The sequence below is a fragment of the Phocoena phocoena genome, chromosome 8 (assembly GCF_963924675.1).
Source record: "Phocoena phocoena chromosome 8, mPhoPho1.1, whole genome shotgun sequence".
In the NCBI taxonomy this organism is placed as follows: Eukaryota; Metazoa; Chordata; class Mammalia; order Artiodactyla; family Phocoenidae; genus Phocoena; species Phocoena phocoena.
The window spans coordinates 93,641,534-93,664,017 of record NC_089226.1 but is presented as its reverse complement, the minus strand read 5'-3'; the positions used below and the strand labels follow the sequence as shown (position 1 = coordinate 93,664,017).

Sequence of the window (22,484 nt, the reverse complement as noted above, 5' to 3'; positions counted from 1 at the left end):
GCATTTCTCTATTAGTGATGTTGAGCAGCTTTTCATGTGCTTCTTGGCCATCTGTATGTCTTCTTTGAAGAAATGTCTATTTAGGTCTTCTGCGCATTTTTGGATTGGGTTGTTAGTTTTTTTAATATTGAGCTGCATGAGCAGTTTATCTATTTTGGAGATTAATCCTTTGTCCGTTAATTCGTTTGCAAATATTTTCTCCCGTTCTGAGGGTTCTCTTTTCGTCTTGCTTATGGTTTCCTTTCCTGTGCAAAAGCTTTGAAGTTTCATTAGGTCCCATTGGTTTATTTTGGTTTTTATTTCCATTAATCAAGGAGGTGGATCAATAAAGATCTTGCTGTGATTTCTGTCAAAGAGTGTTCTTCCTATGTTTACCTCTAAGAGTTTTATAGTGTCTGGTCTTACACTTAGGTATCGAATGCATTTTGAGTTTATTTTTTTGTATGGTGTTAGGGAGTATTCTAATTTCATTCTTTTACTTGTAGCTGTCCAGTTATCCCAAAACCACTTATTGAAGAGACTGTCTTTTCTCCATTGTATGTCTTTGCCTCCTTTGTCATAGATTAGTTGACCATAGGTGCGTGGGTTTATCTCTGGGCTTTCTATCTTGTTCCATTGATCTATGTTTCCGTTTTTTGCCAACACCAAATTGTCTTGATTACTGTAGCTTTGTAATATAGTCTGAAGTCAGGGAGGCTGATTCCTCCAGCTCCATTATTTTCCCTCAAGACTGCTTTGGCTCTTCGGGGTTTTTTGTGTCTCCATACAAATTTTAAGATGATTTGTTCTAGTTCCATAAAAAATGCCATTGGTAATTTGATAGGGATTGCATTGAATCTGTAGGTTGCTTTGGGTAGTATAGTCATTTTCACAGTATTGATTCTTCCAATCCAAGAACATGATATATCTCTCCATCAGTTGGTATCATCTTTAATTTCTTTCATGAGTGTCTTACAGTTTTCTGCATAGAGGTCTTTTGTCTCCCTAGGTAGGTTTATTCATCGGTATTTTATTCTCTTTGTTGCAATGGTAAATGGGAGCATTTCCTTAATTTCTCTTTCAGATTTTTCATCATTAGTGTATAGGAATGCAAGAGATTTCTGTGCATTAATTTTGTATCCTGCAACTTTACCAAATTCATTGATTAGCTCTAGTAGCTTTCTGGTGGCATCTTTAGGATTCTCTATGTATAGTATCATGTCATCTGCAAACAGTGACACTTTTATTTATTCTTTTCCAATTTGTATTCCATTTATTTCTTTTTCTTGTCTGATTGCCGTGGCTAGGACTTCCATGACTATGCTGAATAATTGTGGTGAAAATGGACATCCTTGTCTTGTTCCTGATCTTAGAGGAAATGCTTTCAGTTTTTCACCATTGAGAATGATGTTTCCTGTGGGTTTGTCATCTATGGCCTTCATTATGTTGAAGTAGGTTCCCTCTGTGTGCACTTTCTGGAGAGTTTTTATCATAAATGGGTGTTGAATTTTGTCAAAAGCTTTTTCTGTGTCTACTGAGATGATCATATGGTTCTTATTCTTCAATTTGTTAATATGGTATATCACATTGATTGATTTGCATATATTGAAGAATCCTTGCATCCCTGGGATAAATCCCACTTGATCATGGTGTATGATCCTTTTAATGTGTTCTTGGATTCTGTTTGCTAGTATTTTGTTGAGGATTTTTGCCTCTATATTCATCAGTGATATTGGTCTGTAATTCTCTTTTTTTGTAGTATCTTTGTCTGGTTTTGGTATCAGGGTGATGGTGGCCTCATAGAATGAGTTTGGGAGTGTTCCTTCCTCTGCAATTTTTTGGAAGAGTTTTAGAAGGATGGGTGTTAGCTCTTGTCTAAATGTTTGACAGAATTCACCTGTGAAGCCATCTGGTCCTGGATTTTTGTTTGTTAGAAGATTTTTAATCACAGTTTCAATTTCATTACTTGTGATTTCAATATCATTACTTGTGATTTTTTTCTATTTCTTCCTGGTTCAGTCTTGGAAGGTTATACCTTTCTAAGAATTTGTCCATTTCTTTCAGGTTGTCCATTTTATTGGCATAGAGTTGCTTTAGTAGTCTCTTAGGATGCTTTGTATTTCTGTGGTGTGTGTTTTAACTTTTCCTTTATTTTTCTAATTTTATTGATTTGAGTCCTCTCCCTCTTTTTCTTGACGAATCTGGCTAATGGTTTATCAATTTTGTTTATCTTCTCAAAGAACCAGCGTTTAGTTTTATTGATCTTTGCTAGTGTTTTGTTTCTGTTTCATTTATTTATGCTCTGATCTATATGATTTCTTTCCTTCTGCTAACTTTGGGGGTTGTTTGTTCCTCTTTCTCTAGTTCCTTTAGGTGTAAGGTTAGATTGTTTACTTGAGATTTTTCTTGTTTCTTGAGGTAGGATTGTGTAGCTTTAAACTTCCCTCTTAGAACTGCTTTTGCTGCATCCTCTAGGTTTTGGATCATCTTGTTTTCATTGCCATTTGTCTCTAGGTATTTTTTGATTTCCTCTTTGATTTCTTCAGTGATCTCTTGGTTATTTAGTAACATATTGTTTAGCCTCTGTGGGTTTTCTATTTTTTTCCATGTTGATTTCTAATCTCATAGCGTTGTGGTCAGAAAAGATGCGTGGTATGATTTCAATTTTCTTAAATTTACTGAGGCTTGATTTGTGCCTGAAGATGTGATCTATCCTGGAGAATGTTCCATGCGTACTTGAGAAGAAAGTGTAATCTGCTGTTTTTGGATGGAATGTCCTATAAATACCAATTAAATCTATCTGGTCTATTGTGTCATTTAAAGCTTCTGTTTCTTTATTTATTTTCATTTTGGATGATCTGTCCGTTGGTGTAAGTGAGGTGTTAAAGTCCTCCACTATTATTGTGTTACTGTCGATTTCCTCTTTTATAGCTTTTAGGAGTTGCCTGATGTATTGAGGTGGTCCTATGTTGGGTGCATATATATTTATAATTGTAATATGTTCTTAGATTGATCCCTTGATCATTATGTAGTACCCTTCCTTATCTCTTGTAACATTATTTTAAAGTCTACTTTACCTGATATGAGTATTGCTACTCCAGCTTTCTTTTGATTTCCATGTGCATAGAATATCTTTTTCCATCCACTCACTTTCAGTCTGTATGTGTCCCTAGGTCTGAAGTGGGTCTCTTATAGACAGCATATATACGGGTCTTATTTTGTATCCATTCAGCAAGCCTGTGTCTTTTGGTTGGAGCATTTAATCCTTTCACGTTTAAGGTAATTATCAATATGTCTGTTCCTATGACCATTTTCTTAATTGTTTCCGTTTTTTTGGAGGTCCTTTTCTTCTCTTGTGTTTCCCACTTAGAGAAGTTCCTTTAGCATTTGTTGTAGAGCTGGTTTGGTGGTGCTGAACTGTCTTAGCTTTTGCTTGTCTGTAAAGCTTCTGATTTCTCCATCGAATATGAATGAGATCCTCGCTAGGTAATCTTGGTTGTAGTTTCTTCCCTTTCATCACTTTAAGTATATTGTGCCACTCCCTTCTGGCTTGTAGACTTTCTGCTGAGAAATCAGCTGTTAATCTTATGGGAGTTCCCTTGTATGTTATTTGTCGTTTTTGCCTTGCTGCTTTCAATAATTTTTCTTTGTCTTTAATTTTTGCCAATTTGATTACTATGTGTCTCAGCGTGTTTCTCCTTGGGTTTATCCTGTATGGAATTCGCTGCGCTTCCTGCACTTGGGTGGCTATTTCCTTTCCCATGTTAGGGAAGTTTTCGACTGTAATCTCTTCAAATATTTTCTCTGGTCCTTTCTCCCTCTCTTCTCCTTCTGGCACCACTATAATGTGCATGTTGTTGCGTTTAATGTTGTCCCAGAGGTCTCTTAGGCTGTCTGCTTTTCTTTTCATTCTTTTTTCTTTATTCTGTTCCACAGCAGTGAACATTTTGTCTTCCAGGTCACTTATCCGTTCTTCTGCCTCAGTTATTCTGCTATTGATTCTTCTAATGTAGTATTCGTTTCAGTTATTGTATTTTTCATCTATGTCTGTTTGTTCTTTAATTTTTCTAGGTCTTTGTTAAACATTTCTTGCATCTTCTCGCTTTGCCTCCATTCTTTTCCCAAGGTCCTGGGTCATCTTCACTATCATTATTCTGAATTCTTTTTCTAGAAGTTTGCCTATCTCCACCTCTTTTAGTTGTTTTTCTGGGGTTTTATCTTGTTCCTTCATCTGGTACACAGCCCTCTGCCTTTTCATCTTGTCCATCTTTTTGTGAATGTGGTTTTTGTTCCACAGGCTGCAGGACTGTAATTCTTCTTGCTTCTGCTGTCTGCCCTCTGTGTCCTACTTTTAAATTTATGTCAATCTCATGGGTATGAAATGTTATCCTGTTATAATTATTGGGGTAGACTGTATTACTATTTAACAAATTTGTGCCCCTCCTTACAAGAGAATTCTACATCACTGTTCTGCTAGACCCCAATGTGACCAATATGACTTCCTTTGGTCAATGTAACATGAGAAGCGTCATCTGAGCCTTCCAGAGGGAAGCATTTTTAGAGCCACTGTATGCTTCACCATGTTCTTTCTTTTCCCTCAGGTACTAAGAATGGCAATATCCAGGCTGTTGTAGGTATATTTCTCATATGTACTATACAGCTAAACTAAATAAGAAATCCAATCTGATATTCCACGTTTTGATCAGTTTGTTTAATCTGCTTATATTTATTGTGATGGCTGATCTTATGGATTTATTTTCACCATATTATTTTGCACTTTCTGTTTATCTTACTTTTTCTTTGCTGCTTTTTTCTCATTTCCTGCCTGATACACTTTTTTTTTTTTTGCGGTATGCGGGCCTCTCACCGTTGTGGCCTCTCCCGTTGCGGAACACAGGCTCCGGACACACAGGCTCAGTGGCCATGGCTCATGGGCCTAGCCGCTCCGCGGCATGTGGGATCTTCCCAGACCAGGGCACGAACCCGTGTCCCCTGCATCGGCAGGTGGACTCTCAACAACTGTGCCACCAGGGAAGCCCCGATACAGTTTTGATATACTTTCTACATTCCCTCCCCTCCTCCTGTATCTTCTCTTTGTTTGTAGGTTTGAAAACTATAGATTGCATTTCCATTATTTTGGTTACTGTCCTTACTCTTTTTTTGGTTAAGTTTTTCATCAGTAAATATTTCAGTATGATTCTGAAAGATTCTCTTTTTAAAAAAATAATACCACAACACCATTATCACACGCAAAAAATAGTAATTCCTTAATATTACATATACAGTCTGTGTTCATTCCCAACTGTTTCTTCCCTCTTTATTTTAAAATACAATTTGTTTGAGTCAAAATTCAGTAAGGTACACACACACTGCAATTGGTTGATTTGTCTTTTAAGTCTCTTTTAATCTTCCGGTTACCCCTCTATTTCATTTTTTTAATCCCTGTAATTTATTTGAGAAAGAAATTGGGTCACTTATCCTGTAGAGTTTATTACTCTATAAGATTTTACTGACCGCATCCCACAGGTTTAACATGTTCCTCTGTCCTCTGTATTTCCTGAATACTGACACCAGGATCCAGGGGTTCTTAACTTTTTCATGTCATGGACTTCTTTGGCAGTCTGATGAAGCCTACAAACCCTTTCTTAGAATAATCTTTTAAATACACAGAATATATAAAATGACAAAAAAGACCAATTATAGTGAAAAGCAAATTATACTGTGGTTTGATTAGATTTATATTTATTTTGGCAAGACTTCTGAAAGGTGGCGATATTCTTAAATTTTCAATATGTATACCTATACATTTTCCAACAGGATTTTAATTTATTCAGTTATTTTTGCCTCCTGAACATAACAAAAGAGTTAATATGCTTTAAGTAATCATTGAGCATGCCCTAACCCACCTACAGACTGATAATTTTATTTAGTTTTACCTTTTAAACACAGAAAATAAATAAATAAATTTAGCAACTTTTTCATCAATGTTTTTACTCACCATTACACATCCTATGCACTTCCACTGGATTTACTTTTCTTCTTGCAGAAGTACATCTTTAATTTTTTTCTTTTTAAGTAAGGGTCTGTGGTTAGTAAACTGTCTGTGTATGTCAGAAAACTGCTTTGTCCTCACTCTTGAATGATGGTTTAAGAGAATATAAAATATTATATTTAAAAGAATACAAAATTCTAGACTTAACACTTTGATGCTATTCCTCCACTGTCTTCTGGTATCTAAGAAGTCATCCAGTTGTCACTACTTTGTAGACAAACTGTATTACCTAGTCTCATGGCTTTATGTCTATGTCAAGGCATAACAAATTTATCTCTCTAGCTCAGACCTTTACCCAGGAGTCCACACTAGAAGAACCAACTCCTCACTCAGTGTCTCCACTTAGATGCCTAATAGGTATCTCAAACTTAATATACCAAAGCTAAACTCCTCCCCAGTCTACACCTCCTTCAGTCTTCTATATCTCAGCTAACACCAACTCCATCCAACATCAGTCGCTCAGGTCAAAAATCCTGGAATCAACCTTCACCCCTTCTCCCTATCTGTCTGTCTCTTCCCAGCTACTCCATGATCATCTCCTGTGTCTAACAGTTTTGTAGTTGCTTCCAGGTTCTATCCAGATCCCAAGCCCAAAATCACATCACATAATTTTAGTTTAGTTTCTACTCCAAAGTAATATTCTACCCTGAAATGGTGTTCAGTAAATTGAAGATGCAATTATTGAACCACTGGATGGTTTGGTTTGTTTTTTGGTCATTAGGTTTTGTTTTTTCTTCCTGCTTTTTTTTTTTTTTTCCACCAGACTCTTTTCAAGCTCCATCCTAGTCTTCGAGCAGTAGTGAATTTGGTTATCTTCCTTTATCTTGCACAAAATATTGTCATTTCCTTTATTCCACAGAAATGAACAACCAGACACCAGAGCCTGTTCCTGGCCTTAGAGACCAGCAGGTTTACAGTTTCAGCTACATTCTCAACTTAGTGTTTTGTTCTGTTTCTGGTCTATGGAGATATTTATGTTGTGTTTAGGCCTGACTATATTTTATTTTGATTTCTGTTTTGTTTTTTATCTGTCATTGCTATGTATATGAAGCAGAAGTAAAAACTAAGTACTAAGTATAGACTCATTACACTACCTTAACCAAAAATTGGTGGAGTCAATATTTTTCATTTGCATTTTCAATGACTTGGTAAATGGCATTTTCCCCCTACACATACTCTAATTTAAGTCTCCTTTCTTTATATTAAATAATACTGCCGCTTAGAGAGATAACAATAAACATATATAATGGTGTCTATGCATCTGAAAATAAAAACTACTTTCTGCACCACTGCATCTTTCTGAACACTGTGTTTAAGCTTCCAAGCATGAAGCCCAATAAATATATCTATTGTCTTTTTCCTAGTATTCATAAAAATCAACATTTCCAAATTTATAAGTGACAAAACTGGTAGGAACAAGGTGAGATACTATTTAAAAAATGGTGAGTTGTTCAAGTTTTATAAATATTCCTAAAGTGCTACTACCTATACACAGCTGGTTAGTATGTGCTAAAAGCTCCTCCTTCTTAATTTACAGAAATTTAAAAAATATACAGTTATAACTACTGCTGTTGATAGATGTACCAGTTTGAATTTATGTAAGTGAAATTCAGAACTTTTACATTAACTAGAAAATGAATGGCTACCTGGTTTTACCTTTGGTTTAAGCCAAGAGATAAGGCATTTGCCTCTGGTTCTGCCATAACTTGTTTTGTGAAAATCAGGCAATTCACTGTCTTTAGGTCTAATTGTTTCCTTGCTTCTAAAATGAAGATGACCTTTATGATTCCTTCTAGCGCTCAAAGACTCTGACTTTTATTATTCCCAATAATTATCTAAATCTTATTTTGCAAATTGGGTTACTTTTTCTGCAACTTAAAGTTTCCTTAAAATTTGGATTCAATTTACACTGTAACTTTTAAGAACAGGTTTTATGTGAGAAAAAAGAAACTATTTTTTAAATAGTTAATACTCTTTGCTACTATGAAAAATCAGTTTATGAAAATCAATGATAGAAACAAAAAGGTCAGATTTTATTAGCACTAATAAATATCAAGTTTTCAAGGTGTGAGAAACGAATTTGAAAAAGAACAGCTATATGTATATGTATAACTGAATCACTGTGCTGTACACCTGAAACTAACACAACATTGTTAATCAACTATACTCCAATATAAAATAAAAATGAAAAAAAAGTTTTCAAGATGCAAACTGATGAATGCTCTTCACCTCAATCATAAGAACACAAAATACTAAGACCCTAGTTTTTTACTACCTGGGAATTAACAAAATTATATTTTTATGAGGTATTCAAACCATTCTTCCTTTTGACATTTTACCCAAATTCTCCTTCCAAGAATATCCTGAGATAATGCCTTTTCATACTTGATGGTAAAATTTATACATGGAAACTTTGTTCAAGGATATAGTGAGTCAAGAACGAGGCATAAAAGAGAAAAACAAATATCATATATTAACACATACATGTGGAATCTAGAAAAATGGTTCAGTTGAACCGGTTTACAAGGAAGAAATAGAGACAGATGTAGAGAACAAACGTATGGACACCAAGGGGGGAAAGTGGGGCGGAGGGGGGTTGGTGGTGGTGGGATGAATTGGGCGATTGGGATTGACATGTATACGTTCATATGTATAAAATAGATAACTAATAAGAACCTGCTGTATTAAAAAAATAAACAAAAGGTAATCATAAAAAAATAAAACAAAAACGAGACATAAAAACCAGGCTCTGGTAGTCTGTTTCTCTTACTATTGCTCAAATGGCATTCTGATTTAAAAAAAAAAAAAGGACAACCTAAAAGTTGAATATTCCTGTAAAAGTCAGAAGATTTAAGAAATAGCATGCTTTACTTGTTCTTTGAACACAACAGCTCCTGTGAAATGCAACAAGTATCAGCTGCATATGACATGTCCAGTTGCCTCACCTCCAGTTCTTTGAGGTAGTTAACTGTTGTTTCTTGTCTCATTAATATGACTAAGTCATGGGGATGCTTCAAGTTCATCGGTGAATCCACCTGCAAGCAAGCAAACAATAGATAAATAAAGCTCAGATTTCATTAATGTTTGTTTGGATATGCCTTAAATTATTGTTCGATCACCATTATAATCAGTGTTAGGTACTAAGTAAACTCAAGGGGTATTTCAAAAGTGATGACATGTAAATTTCGGCAAAGAGAATGAGAGGTTCAATAGCTGTCCCTTGAACTCCAACTTGAAAGAGCAAGCTTTCAAAGTGAATATTCTGATTTGACTAGTCATGTAAGAAATATTCAAGAAGAAAAGTATTTGGAAATGAATGATAAAGTAAATTCCTTAAAATATATTTTATACCTATACTAATAAAAATAGATTGCTTTGTCTTGATAGCACATTCCATATCTGAACAGGTCTGGCGGCAATAAAAAGAAAAATACGAAAAGCATCTATTTTGCAGGCTATTTGCAGAAGCCGTAAATCAGAGATAATATAAAATAAGCTTGAGACTTACAGTTTACAATTCTTGTTTCTGAATCATAAACAAGCAACTATGTTGTTGAATATGTAGGAAAAATGAACCCTCATATGCTGGTAGCAGGCTTATAAACTTACTATTTGGAGGGTTCTTTGACAACATATATCAAAATTTTAAAAGTACATACCCTTTGACCTAGGAATATAAATTCTAGGAAACTATCCTATAGGCATTCTTTAAATGGACAAAGATATATACAAGGCTGCTCACTATATTACCTTTAGCTGCAAAAAACAAACAAACAAAAGACCCAACAAACCAAAGTCCAGCAATGAGGGAACAGACAAAGCCACTGTCCAGTGGAATGGGATACAGAAAAATGAGATCTACTATCATGGAAAGATGTTCACAATGTATAATTTACTAAAAGTAATGAAGAATAATATGTATGCTATACTTTTTTTAAGAAATTACATTTTTATAGATATAGACGTATACATGTCTGTATATGCACAAAACTAAGTTGGTTTACAGTGATTTCTTTGGGGAAGTGGGATTAAGAAGAGAGGTACATTCGTATCTTTTACTTTATACACTTGTATTTATTTATTTATTTTTTTTTTAATTTTGTGGTACGCAGGCCTCTCACTGTTGTGGCCTCTCGCATTGTGGAGCACAGGCTCCGGACGCGCAGGCTCAGCGGCCAAGGCCCACAGGCCCAGCCACTCTGCGGCACGTGGGATCCTCCCGGACCGGGGCACGAACCCATGTCCCCTGCACTGGCAGGTGGACTCTCAACCACTGCGCCACCAGGGAAGCCCTATACACTTGTATATTTTTAAATTGTCTATAATACACACATAATATGTTTATAATAAGGAAAAAACAACACATACACACGGGGTTTTTTGAATTTCAAGAAAATCTAAGACAGTGGCCTTGGAGTCTAAGAGATGAAATGAAGATCCTGCTATCCCTTAGTGTTAGACTGTCAAATTATAAACTAGCTCTTCAAGAAGTTCTACTTTGAGAAGAAACTACTGGGTTGGCCAAAAAGTTCATTCGGGGTTTTCCATAACATCTCTAAGAATCTTTCTATAATCTCTAAGAACTTGACATCAGCTCAATTAATTTTAGAACTAGCTTTTTAAGTGCAAAAGATAGCCTTGCTTAGACCTTGGTGAATGCAAGCCTATTTAAAAAACAAAAATTTAAAAAGAGGGAATGGGAATTCCCTGGTGGTCCAGTGGGTAGGACTTGGTGCTTTCACTTCCAGGGTGAGGGTTCAATCCCTGGTTGGGGAACTAAGATCCCACAAGCTGTGCGGCATGGCCAAGAGAATAAATAAATAAATATTTAAAAAGAGGGAATAAAAACAACATGAAATAAGTTCAATGGTTGCTTAAATAATATGCACAATAACACTGGGCGATGTTGGGTGACTGCATATAAAACTCATCTGTCTTTCCTCATTCTATCATCTCAGAGATGCCACAAGAAAAAGGGATGCTAGTCTGGACTAACTTCCACTCATACTTTCATTGCAATTGTCTGAACTACATAATCATCATTATGCAGTTATGGATAATTACAATCTCCCGTGGTCTCTCTTTAATGACAAAATCCCTTCAGTGCTTCCCCTGGCCTTCCTACTATACTGGAATTAACATTAAAACTGCAGTCTGAACTTAAAAGGCACTAAAAATATAATAGCAAGGCCTATACTTGACCACTTGAGCTGTGAATCTCCTCTATCAAACAGTCAAACCTGGCAAAGGCCTACAAGCAAAACGCTAGGTGTTTCTCAATGAGATGTGGAAGCTTTTGCTTCTCTTTCCATTGTATCTCAGACATCGAGAGGTAGTGATTTAATACATCTCTCTTTATTTATTTATTAATTATTATTTTTTGCGGTACGCGGGCCTCTCACCATTGTGGCCTCTCCCGTTGCAGAGCACAGGCTCCTAGCTGCTGCGCAGCATGTGGGATGTTCGCGGACCAGGGCATGAACCCGTGTCCCCTGCATCGGCAGGCAGACTCTCAACCACTGCGCCACCAGGGAAGCCCCATCTCTCTATATTTAAATGAAGCTTTTAGAAAAAAATTGGGGGAGGGAGAAGGAATGTGGGAGTATGACATTGCCATTCCAAAATACCCAACCAGTCTGATTACCTAACATTTGGAGAACTGCAAGAGGAATGATAGAATGAGACAAATGAAGATTTACATTAGATAAATACTTAATCTTAGCTTTAGATTAAAAAGATACTACATAACCAGCATGGGTCTGGCCCATATTCAGTTGTGAGGAAGTACTTTTCATTTCCTTGAAGCATTTAGTTCAACAAAGATACAGTAGCTAGAGAAGGTATAAAGATAAAATTATTAGCAGAAGGAAGGGATTCCACTGACAGTTTAACAGCTGTGTTTCTCTTTTTGACTTGGCAGCAAATGGCATAGATCTCTGCCAGATTAGGGTTGGTTGCAGAAGATTTATAGCCTGACACATATTTTTATTGAGATATTTTCAAGTTCTTAAATTGCAAGACTTTATGCTAATTATCTTTGGCAAACGCCAATCAGCTTGAATTTCTCTCCTTTCAAATACCTCTCCTCCTTAGAAGATTACGAAAGATGTCTGACATGTCTGCTAAGATGTTTGACAACTCTGTAAATACTACAACATCCATTCAACTAATAAAAATTTATTAAGTCTCTATGAACCAGGCGCACTAGGAGTCCATATCTGGAGTGTATGTACTCCTATTTTATATACAATGTGAGAAGGAATGGTAATATCCCTTCAAAACCTTTAGCATTAAGAAGTGGCTGCTGTAAGTCCAAGGGCAAAGAGTGACAGAAATTACAGAGAGGTAGGTTAAAAATGATATAATGCATATACAAGATCTCAAGGCACTTTATGGCTTTTTCACAAAGGACAAACAAACTTCCATTGCTGTACAGCACAATAAATAGTGCTTATAATGATCTGAATAAAAAAGAAAAAGTGAAATTATTTTCAATTTCCTGTACTTAAGGAGAGAAAGCATGAAATACATTTTAGAGCAAAATTTAAACTGCAGGGGAAAACTGATCATGTATTTGGAAATTAGCTATAATGGAATTCAACTATTCAAAATGATTCATTTTCTTAAGACTTCCAGGTAAACAAAGTTTCACTGTTATCATAGCAATTTATTTTAATAAAGAAAATGGCAAATTATGTAAGACAATTCAATTTTATTTTCCTTTTAATATATTATATAAGCACATGTACCCAATTGTATATAACAGTAAATATCTTACTCATATCAAGTTCATTTTCATATGCTGTCATCTCTAACCAAGATATTGGTAGTTCCTGCACTTCTAATCTGGAGTTCTACATCTGTGAATTCAGTAAAATCACATGGTAATGGATGGAAATGTCACTATATAAAGGTAATGACTTCCCTGCCAAGTTAAACAAAGGCTGAACAAATTAAATTTAAAAAGCCAAACTAGGGAATTCCCTGGCAGTCCAGAGGTTAAGACTCTGAGCTTTCATTGCCGAGGGCATGGGTTCAATCCCTGGTCGGGGAACTAACATCCCACGAGACACACGGTGCGGCCAAAAAACCCACACCAAATATAAAATAATCAATCTAACGAAATACATATTTTTTGAGTTCTACAAAATCAATCACTTTCCACTGGTCCTTCATAGTAAGAAACTGAACTTTTCTATTGTAACATTAGTTCTACCCTTCATATGCAACTTATTCTTCACATATGATGAATATTTTTATCTGTTATTTTAAAAAAATGGTATCCAAATGAGTACATGAAAGCACTGTTAAGGGGGAACTCACTCTATTCCCATCAGCAATTTGAAACTGATTAATGAAATTTTATATTATGCCATAATCATTAAAAAAGAATTTCCCTTAGCTTGAAAATGTGATGGAATATTTAAATCTTTTATTCAGAGTTTTAGTTTATTTAAATATTGAGACAATACGATGGAAAACATAAATAAAAATATTCAAAGCAACCAAGGTTTCACCTCTACCTTAAACGACCCCACTTAGTATTTACAGTTTTTCCTATCCAGTACCTGCAATCTCCTTCTTGTGGCAAAATACCTGCTTTGCTTGGCTGGAAGCAACCTTCCCCACATGGGAAGCCTGATCAGTGGATTGCTTCCCCTTGGTATCTTGGTGATTATTTCTGAGAAGGGACATTAACCAAGTAGCTTATACTAAAGAGTCCCTAATCGAGAACTTTTGTTTGAGCTATTGGGGAATAGCCATCCTGTACCCACAGTGGGCCTGAGAATGGGGTAAAAGAAGTAAACAAATGAAGACAGAGAAAAACCTATCCTGGTTATACTGTTTGAGCCCTGTATCAAGCTGTATCTGTAGCACTTAGAATTTGTCCAGAGGGGAGGAGCAGTGCCTGGACCCTGCGCTCACTGAGCGCCCTCCAAGGAAACCTACACAACCCACTGGACCAACCTTAGCCACTGGGGAAAGACACCAAAAACAACGGGAACTACGAACCTGCAGTCTGTAAAAAGGAGACCCCCAAAAAAGTAAGATAAGCAAAATGAAAAGACAGAAAAGCACACAGCAGATGAAGGAGCAAGGTAAAAACCCACCAACCTAACAAATGAAGAGGAAATAGGCAGTCTACCTGAAAAAGAATTCAGAATAATGATAGTAAAGATGATCCAAAATCTTGGAAATAGAATAGACAAAATGCAAGAAACATTTAACAAGGACCTAGAAGGACTAAGGAGGAAACAAGCAATGATGAACAACACAATAAATGAAATTAAAAATACTCTAAAAGGGATCAATAGCAGAATAACTGAGGCAGAAGAACAGATAAGTGACCTGGAAGATAAAATAGTGGAAATAACTACTGCAGAGCAGAATAAAGAAAAAAGAATGAAAAGAACTGAGGGCAGTCTCAGAGAGGACTGGGACAATGTTAAACACACCAACATTCGAATTATAGGGGTCCCAGAAGAAGAAGAGAAAAAGAAAGGGACAGAGAAAATATTTGAAGAGATTATAGTTGAAAACTTATCTAATATGGGAAAGGAAATAGTTAATCAAGTCCAGGAAGCACAGAGAGTCCCATACAGGATAAATCCAAGGAGAAACACGCCGAGACACATATTAATCAAACTATCAAAAATTAAATACAAAGAAAACATATTAAAAGCAGCAAGAGAAAAACAACAAATAACACACAAGGGAATCCCCATAAGGTTAACAGCTAATCTTTCAGCAGAAACTCTGCAAGCCAGAAGGGAGTGGCAGTACATATTTAAAGTGATGAAGGAGAAAAACCTACAACCTTGCTCTACCCAGCAAGGATCTCATTCAGATTTGATGGAGAAATTAAAACCTTTACAGACAAACAAAAGCTGAGAGAGTTCAGCACCACCAAACCAGCTTTACAACAAATGCTAAAGGAACTTCTCTAGGCAGGAAACACAAGAGAAGGAAAAGACCTACAATAACAAACCCAAAACAATTAAGAAAATGGGAATAGGAACATACATATCAATAATTACCTTAAATGTAAATGGATTAAATGCTCCCACCAAAAAACACAGACTGGCTGGATGGATACAAAAACAAGACCCATACATATGTTGTCTACAAGAGACCTAGGGACACATACAGACTGAAAGTGAGGGGATGGAAAAAGATATTCCATGCAAATGGAAATCAACAGAAAGCTGGAGTAGCAATTCTCATATCAGACAAAATAGACTTTAAAATAAAGACTATTACAAGAGACAAAAAAGGACACTAATGATCAAGGGATTGATCCAAGAAGATATAACAACTGTAAATATTTATGCACCCAACAATAGGAGCACCTCAATACATAAGGCAAATAAATACTAACAGCGATAAAGGGGAAATTGACAGTAACACAATCATAGTAGGGGACTTTAACACCACACTTTCACCAATGGACAGATCATCCAAAATGAAAATAAATAAGGAAACACAAGCTTTAAATGATACATTAAACAAGATGGACTTAATCGATATTTATAGGACATTCCATCCAAAACAACAGAATACACATTTTTCTCAAGTGCTCAGGGAACATACTCCAGGATAGAACATATCTTGGGTCACAAATCTAGCCTTGCTAAATTTAAGAAAATTGAAATCGTATCAAGTATCTTTTCTGACCAGAAGGCTATGAGACTAGCTAGATATCAATTACAGGAAAAGATCTGTAAAAAATACAAACACATGGAGGCTAAACAATACACTACTTAATAACGAAGTGATCACTGAAGAAACCAAAGAGGAAAGCAAAAAATACCCAGAAACAAATGACAATGGAGACACGACAACCCAAAACCTATGGGATGCAGCAAAAGCAGTTCTAAGAGGGAAGTTTATAGAAACACAATCCTACCTTAAGAAACAGGAAACATCTCAAATAAACAACCTAACCTGCACCTAAAGCAATTAGAGAAAGAAGAACAAAAAAAACACCCAAAGTTAGCAGAAGGAAAAAAATCGTAACGATCAGATCAGAAATAAATGAAAAAGAAATGAAGGAAACGATAGCAAAGATCAATAAAACTAAAAGATGGTTGTTTAAGAAGATAAACAAAATTGACAAACCATTAGCCAGACTCATCAAGAAAAAACGGGAGAAGACTCAAATCAATAGTATTAGAAATGAAAAAGAAGAAGTAACAAATGACACTGCAGAAATACAAAGGATCATGAGAGATTAATACAAGCAACTCTATGCCAATAAAATGGACAAACTGGAAGAAATGGACAAATTCTTAGAAATGCACAATCGGCCAAGACTGAACCAGGAAGAAATAGAAAATACGAATATACCAATCACAAGCACTGAAATTGAAACTGTGATTAAAAATCTTCCAACAAACAAAAGCCCAGGACCAGATGGCTCCACAAGCGAATTCTATCAAACCTTTAAAGAGCTAACACCTATGCTTCTCAAACTCTTCCAAAATATAGCAGAGGGAGGAACACTCCCAAACTCATTCTACGAGGCCACCATTACTGTGATATCAAAACCAGACAAAGATGTCACAAAGAAATCTACAGGCCAATATCACTGATGAACATAGATGCAAAACTCCTCAACAAAATACTAGCAAACAGAATCTAACAGGACATTAAAAGGATCATACACCATGATGAAGTGGGGTTTATTCCAGGAATGCAAGGATTCTTCAATATATGCAAATCAATCAAAGTGATACACCATATTAACAAACTGAAGGAGAAAAACCATACGATCATCTCAATAGATGCAGAGAAAGCTTTTGACAAAATTCAACACCCATTTATGATAAAAACCCTCAAGAAAGTAGGCATAGAGGGAACTTACCTCAACATAATACAGGCCATATTTGACAAACCCACAGCCAACATCGTCCTCAGTGGTGAAAAACTGAAACTATTTCCACTAAGATCAGGAACAAGACAAGGTTGCCCACTCTCACCACTCTTATTCAACATAGTTTTGGAAGTTTTAGCCTTAGCAATCAGAGAAGAAAAAGAAATAAAAGGAATCCAAATCGGAAAAGAAGAAGTAAAGCTGTCACTGTTTGCAGAGACATGATACTACACATAGAGAATCCTAAAGATGCTACCAGAAAACTACTAGAGCTAATCAAAGAATTTGGTAAAGTAGCAGGATACAAAATTAATGCACAGAAATCTCTGGCATTCTTAAACACTAATGATGAAAAATCTGAAAGTGAAATTAAGAAAACACTCCCATTTACCATTGCAACAAAAAGAATAAAATATCTAGGAATAAACCTACCTTAGGAGACAAAAGTCCTGTATGCAGAAAATTATAAGACACTGATGAAAGAAATTAAAGATGATACAAATAGATGGAGAGATATACCATGTCCTTGGATTGGAAGAATCAACATTGTGAAAATGACTCTACTACCCAAAGCAATCTACAGATTCAATGCAGTCCCTAACAAACTACCACTGGCATTTTTCACAGAACTAGAACAAAAAATTTCACAATTTGTATGGAAACACAAAAGACCCCGAATAGCCAAAGCAATCTTGACAATGAAAAATGGAGCTGGAGGAATCAGGTTCCCTGACTTCAGACTATACTACAAAGCTACAGTGATCAAGACAGTATGGTACTGGCACAAAAACAGAAAGATAGATCAATGGAACAGGATAGAAAGCCCAGAGATAAACCCACACTCTTATGGGCACCTTATCTTTGATAAAGGAGGCAAGAATATCCAGCGGAGAAAAGACAGCTTCTTCAATAAGTGGTGCTGGGAAAACTGGACAGCTACATGTAAAAGTATGAAATTAGAACACTCCCTAACACCATACACAAAAATAAACTCAAAATGGATTAAAGACCTAAATGTAAGGCCAGAAACTATCAAACTCTTAGAGGAAAACATAGGCAGAACACTCTATGACATAAATCACAGCAAGATCCTTTTTGACCCACCTCCTAGAGAAATAGAAATAAAAATAAAAATAAACAAATGAGACCTAATGAAACTTCAAAGCTTTTGCACAGCAAAGGAAACCATAAACAAGACCAAAAGACAACACTCAGAATGGGAGAAAATAATTGCAAATGAAGCGACTGACAAAGGATTAATCTCCAAAATTTACAAGCAGCTCAATAACAAAGAACCCATTCCAAAAATGGACAGAAGACCTAAACAGACATTTCTCCAAAGAAGATATACAGATTGCCAACAAACACATGAAAGAATGCTCAACATCATTAATCATCAGAGAAATGCAAATCAAAACTACAATGAGATATCATCCTCACACCAGTCAGAATGGCCATCACCAAAACATCTAGAAACAATAAATGCTGGAGAAGGTGTGGCGAAAAGGGAACACTCTTGCAGTGTTGGTGGGAATGTAAATTGATACAGCCACTATGGAGAACAGTATGGAGGTTCCTTAAAAAACTACAAACAGAACTACCATACGACCCAGCAATCCCACTACTGGGCATATACCCTGAGAAAACCATAATTCAAAAAGAGTCATGTACCAAAACGTTCGTTGCAGCTCTATTTACAATAGCCAGGACATGGAAGCAACCTAAGTGTCCATCAACAGATGAATGGATAAAGATGTGGCACATGTATACAATGGAATATTACTCAGCCGTAAAAAGAAACAAAATTGAGTTTTTTGTAGTTATTTGTAGTGAGTCTGTCATACAGAGTGAAGTAAGTCAGAAAGAGAAAAACAAATACCGTATGCTAACACATCTATATGGAATCTAAAATAATTTAAAAAAAAGGTCATAAGGAACCTAGGGGTAAGATGGGAATAAAGACACAGACCTACTAGAGCATGGAACTGAGGATATGGGGAGGGGGAAGAGTAAGCTGTGACAAAGTGACAGAGTGGCATGGACATATGTACAGTACCAAACATAAAATAGATAGCTAGTGAGAAGTAGCCGCATAGCACAGGGAGATCAGCTAGGTGGTTTGTGACCACCTAGAGGGGTGGGATAGGGAGGGTGGGAGGGAGGGAGACACAAGAGGGCAGAGATATGGGAACATATGTATATGTATAACTGATTCACTTTGTTATAAAGCAGAAACAAACACACCGTTGTAAAGCAATTATACTCCAATAAAGATGTTAAAAAAAAAAAAGAATTTGTCCAAACATTCCAATGAAAATTTTCAAAACTGAAAGTCTTAATGCTATTGATAAACCGCTGCCTAATTTTCTTGAGGTCCCCTGTCTAGGGTATCTTCTTTTTTTTAATTAATTCATTAATTGAATAATTTATTTTTTGGCTGTGTCGGGCCTTAGTTGTGGCACGCAGGCTCCAGAGCGTGTGGACTCTGTAGTTGCAGCTCGCGGGCTTAGTTGCCCCATGGCATTATGGGATCTTAGTTCCCTGACAAGGATCGAACTGGCATCCCCTGCATTGCAAGATGGATTTTTAACCACTGGACCACCAGGGAAGTCCCTGCTTAGGGTATCTTCTTATCCTTTTGGCTCTTTTATGAGCCTCTGTACCTTTGCACATGCTAATTCTTCTACTTGGAATGCATTTCTCTTCTTATGCTTTTGATGAAAGCCAAATGACTTGGCTCAAATGACATTTCTTTTCTGAAACCATCCTTCTCTTGAGCTCCCATAGTATTTTATACATATTTCAGTATTAGCATTTATTACAGTGTTTAATTATTGTATGGCTATCTTTCCAAAAAAAAATTGGGGGCTTCCCTGGTGGTGCAGTTGTTGAGAGTCCGCCTGCCGATGCAGGGGACACGGGTTCGTGCCCCGGTCTGGGACGATCCCACATGCCGCGGAGCAGCTGGGCCCGTGAGCCATGGTTGCTGAGCCTGCACGTCCAGAGCCTGTGCTCCGCAATGGGAGAGGCCACAACAGTGAGAGTCCCATGTACCGGAAAAAAAAAAAATTTTTTTTTTTTTTGTATTCTTCTTTCTACCCTCAGTACTTAATGTGCTTTCAGGTACACAAAACATTGATGATTGTTTGATGAAAGTGTCTGATATCACATTGTTAGATTCTCTATCTCCTAAGGCATTATGGCTCACTAATGACTATCTGGAAAGGAGGTAAAGAGGTTAAGCCACCAGGAGTCAGGAAAAAATAAGTCCTTGACAGGACTATGACCAGCTGTGTGACCTTAAGCAAATCACCTTCCCTGTCAGGGCTTCTGTTTCCTCATCTATAAACTGAGGGCACCCAACCCAAGGACTTCTAAAAATTCCTTATACTTTTTAAATCCTACCTCTATAAAAGATTTAACACTATTATAAAAGTATCACTTTTAACCAGCCTAACCTATGACACTGAAGTAATGTGATATTCAAATGAATGAATTTATCACTCTTTCAATTTGCCCATATAAACCTGTACTCACTTTAGGCAAGGGACTATTTCCAAAGCTACAGTTAAAAGCTTCTTTTAAACAATCTGTCAAATTAAACCAAGGCTCCAATTAGCAGTGGCTACTTATTTCTGAGAGTTAAATTGTTCATTGTATCATAGACAAAGTTAGCCCTCTCTGTCCTTTCATTGCTTAATTCTAAGAAAGTTCAACTTAAAAATAAGCTTTTCTGATTTACAAGCTAAATATATGTTACTATAAAAACAAACACATTATAGACAATATAAAGAAGAAAGTTAAATTACTTGATATCTCACTTTCAGATATATCTGCTGTCATATACATATATCATGTTAGGATAACTTCTCTGTATTTATCAATATATACGTATATAGCTATGTAGATAAATATTTTTATAAAAATCAGATAATATATCTACTGTGTTGTATCCTTCCCCTCTCCATTCTTCCCTAAATTTTATCAGCCTTATTTCCCAGTAAATACAGATTTACATGATCATATTTAGTAGGTAATGTTATATTAAAGTCATTTACCCAGGTCCCTACTAAAATTTATGCTCTTTTTAACAATATTGTGATGAATATCCTTACACTTAATTTTTTTGACAGCTGTCAAATTATTTCCTTCCCAGAACAAGAACTGTTAGGTTAAAGGGACTGCGCTTTTTTAAATTTATATTTTTTACTAGCTTTTCTCCAGAATAGTTGAATCAACTGAAATTCCTAACAATCACTGAGTTTCTATACAGTCTTAGGAACACAGAAAAGCGTGAATATATTTTAATCTCTTTGTTGGTCATATATATTTCTTCTTTTGTGTACTTTTTTTTTTTTTTTTTTTTTTTTTTTTTGCGGAATGCGGGGCCTCTCACTGTTGTGGCCTCTCCCGTTGCGGAGCACAGGCTCCGGACGCGCAGGCTCAGCGGCCATGGCTCACGGGCCCAGCTGCTCCGCGGCATGTGGGATCTTCCCGGACCGGGGCACGAACCCGTGTCCCCTGCATCGGCAGGCGGACTCTCAACCACTGCGCCACCAGGGAAGTCCTCTTTTGTGTACTTATAAGAAAATCTTTCTCTTTTTAAATCCATCTGACAGTTTATACATCATATTTTATGAATGGTGGTTTCTAGTTGGTGGGACTCCAGATGATTATTCTCTTCTGGTTTGTGTTTTCTGACTTCTTCTGCAGCGAACGTACACTTAAATTTACAAAGTATTTTTTTTTAAGTGCTATGAACAGGTCACCTTGTTAAAATGAAACTTTAGAGTGCTATGCAACATGCTTTATTGTATTTAAAAACAAATAAACAAACTGACAAGTATAAGCTCAGATCTGAGAAACAATCCTGCAGCTTTTCCTTATATACTCATAGAGAAAAAACTTCCTCTCACAGATACGGGTCCAGGCAAACACTCAAAAAGGCAACATCTATTGTATTTCCTTGTTCCTTTCTCACCTCAAATTTTTACCCTTATCGCAAATCTAGTTCACTGCCATTTTCAAATGATTGTCTAAGGAGCCCTTACCTTTGTGACCCCTGTCAGCCTAATACAGTGGCAAGCAAGATGAGTTTTACAGGGACAGAATGAGAGGGGCAGAAAAGTCTGTGGCCTTGACTTCGCATGCAACTCTCTCTTCAGGATTCAAGTCTAACTATCATGGACTTGCACCTTCTTCCAGGTTTAGAGAAGTGTTAAGTTCACAAAATACCAGTTGAGCCTCAGCTCTTACGAGGAACTTAGGTTGCTGGCTGTAATAATTGCCAAAACTTTAATATGTAACATAAACAGACCTTTTACTAGAAAAATTTAATTGTATCAGATCAATAAAACACTATTGTTATGAACTGTCAAGATTTGGAAATATTTTTATTAAAGATGACTTTTTCACTCTTAGAGCACTTGTATAGTATTTTAGTGAAAAGTTAAAAACCAGTCTCAATTTTATAGAATACCAAGTTACCAAACTAAAATTAAACTTTAAATAAACAAAAATGTTGAATCCTGACCATCACATGAATTTTTAATGTCCTTATATATTTTCTAAAGTTACCCT

At 36.2% G+C, this 22,484-nt stretch overlaps 1 protein-coding gene across 5 annotated transcripts in view; it reads right to left on the bottom strand.

Annotated features, from left to right (window-relative positions):
- Nucleotides 1–22,484, bottom strand: part of TTC17 (tetratricopeptide repeat domain 17) — a 157,619-nt gene that overhangs the window by 121,040 nt on the left and 14,095 nt on the right. For 4 of the 5 annotated variants that reach the window (XM_065881707.1, XM_065881706.1, XM_065881709.1 and 1 more), the window contains exon 2: nt 8,977–9,066. The exons of the other annotated variant lie outside the window; for it this stretch is intronic. In XM_065881707.1, the coding sequence (XP_065737779.1) occupies nt 8,977–9,066 (90 nt within the window). The remainder of the gene's footprint in view (nt 1–8,976; nt 9,067–22,484) is intronic. 5 annotated transcript variants of the gene reach the window in all.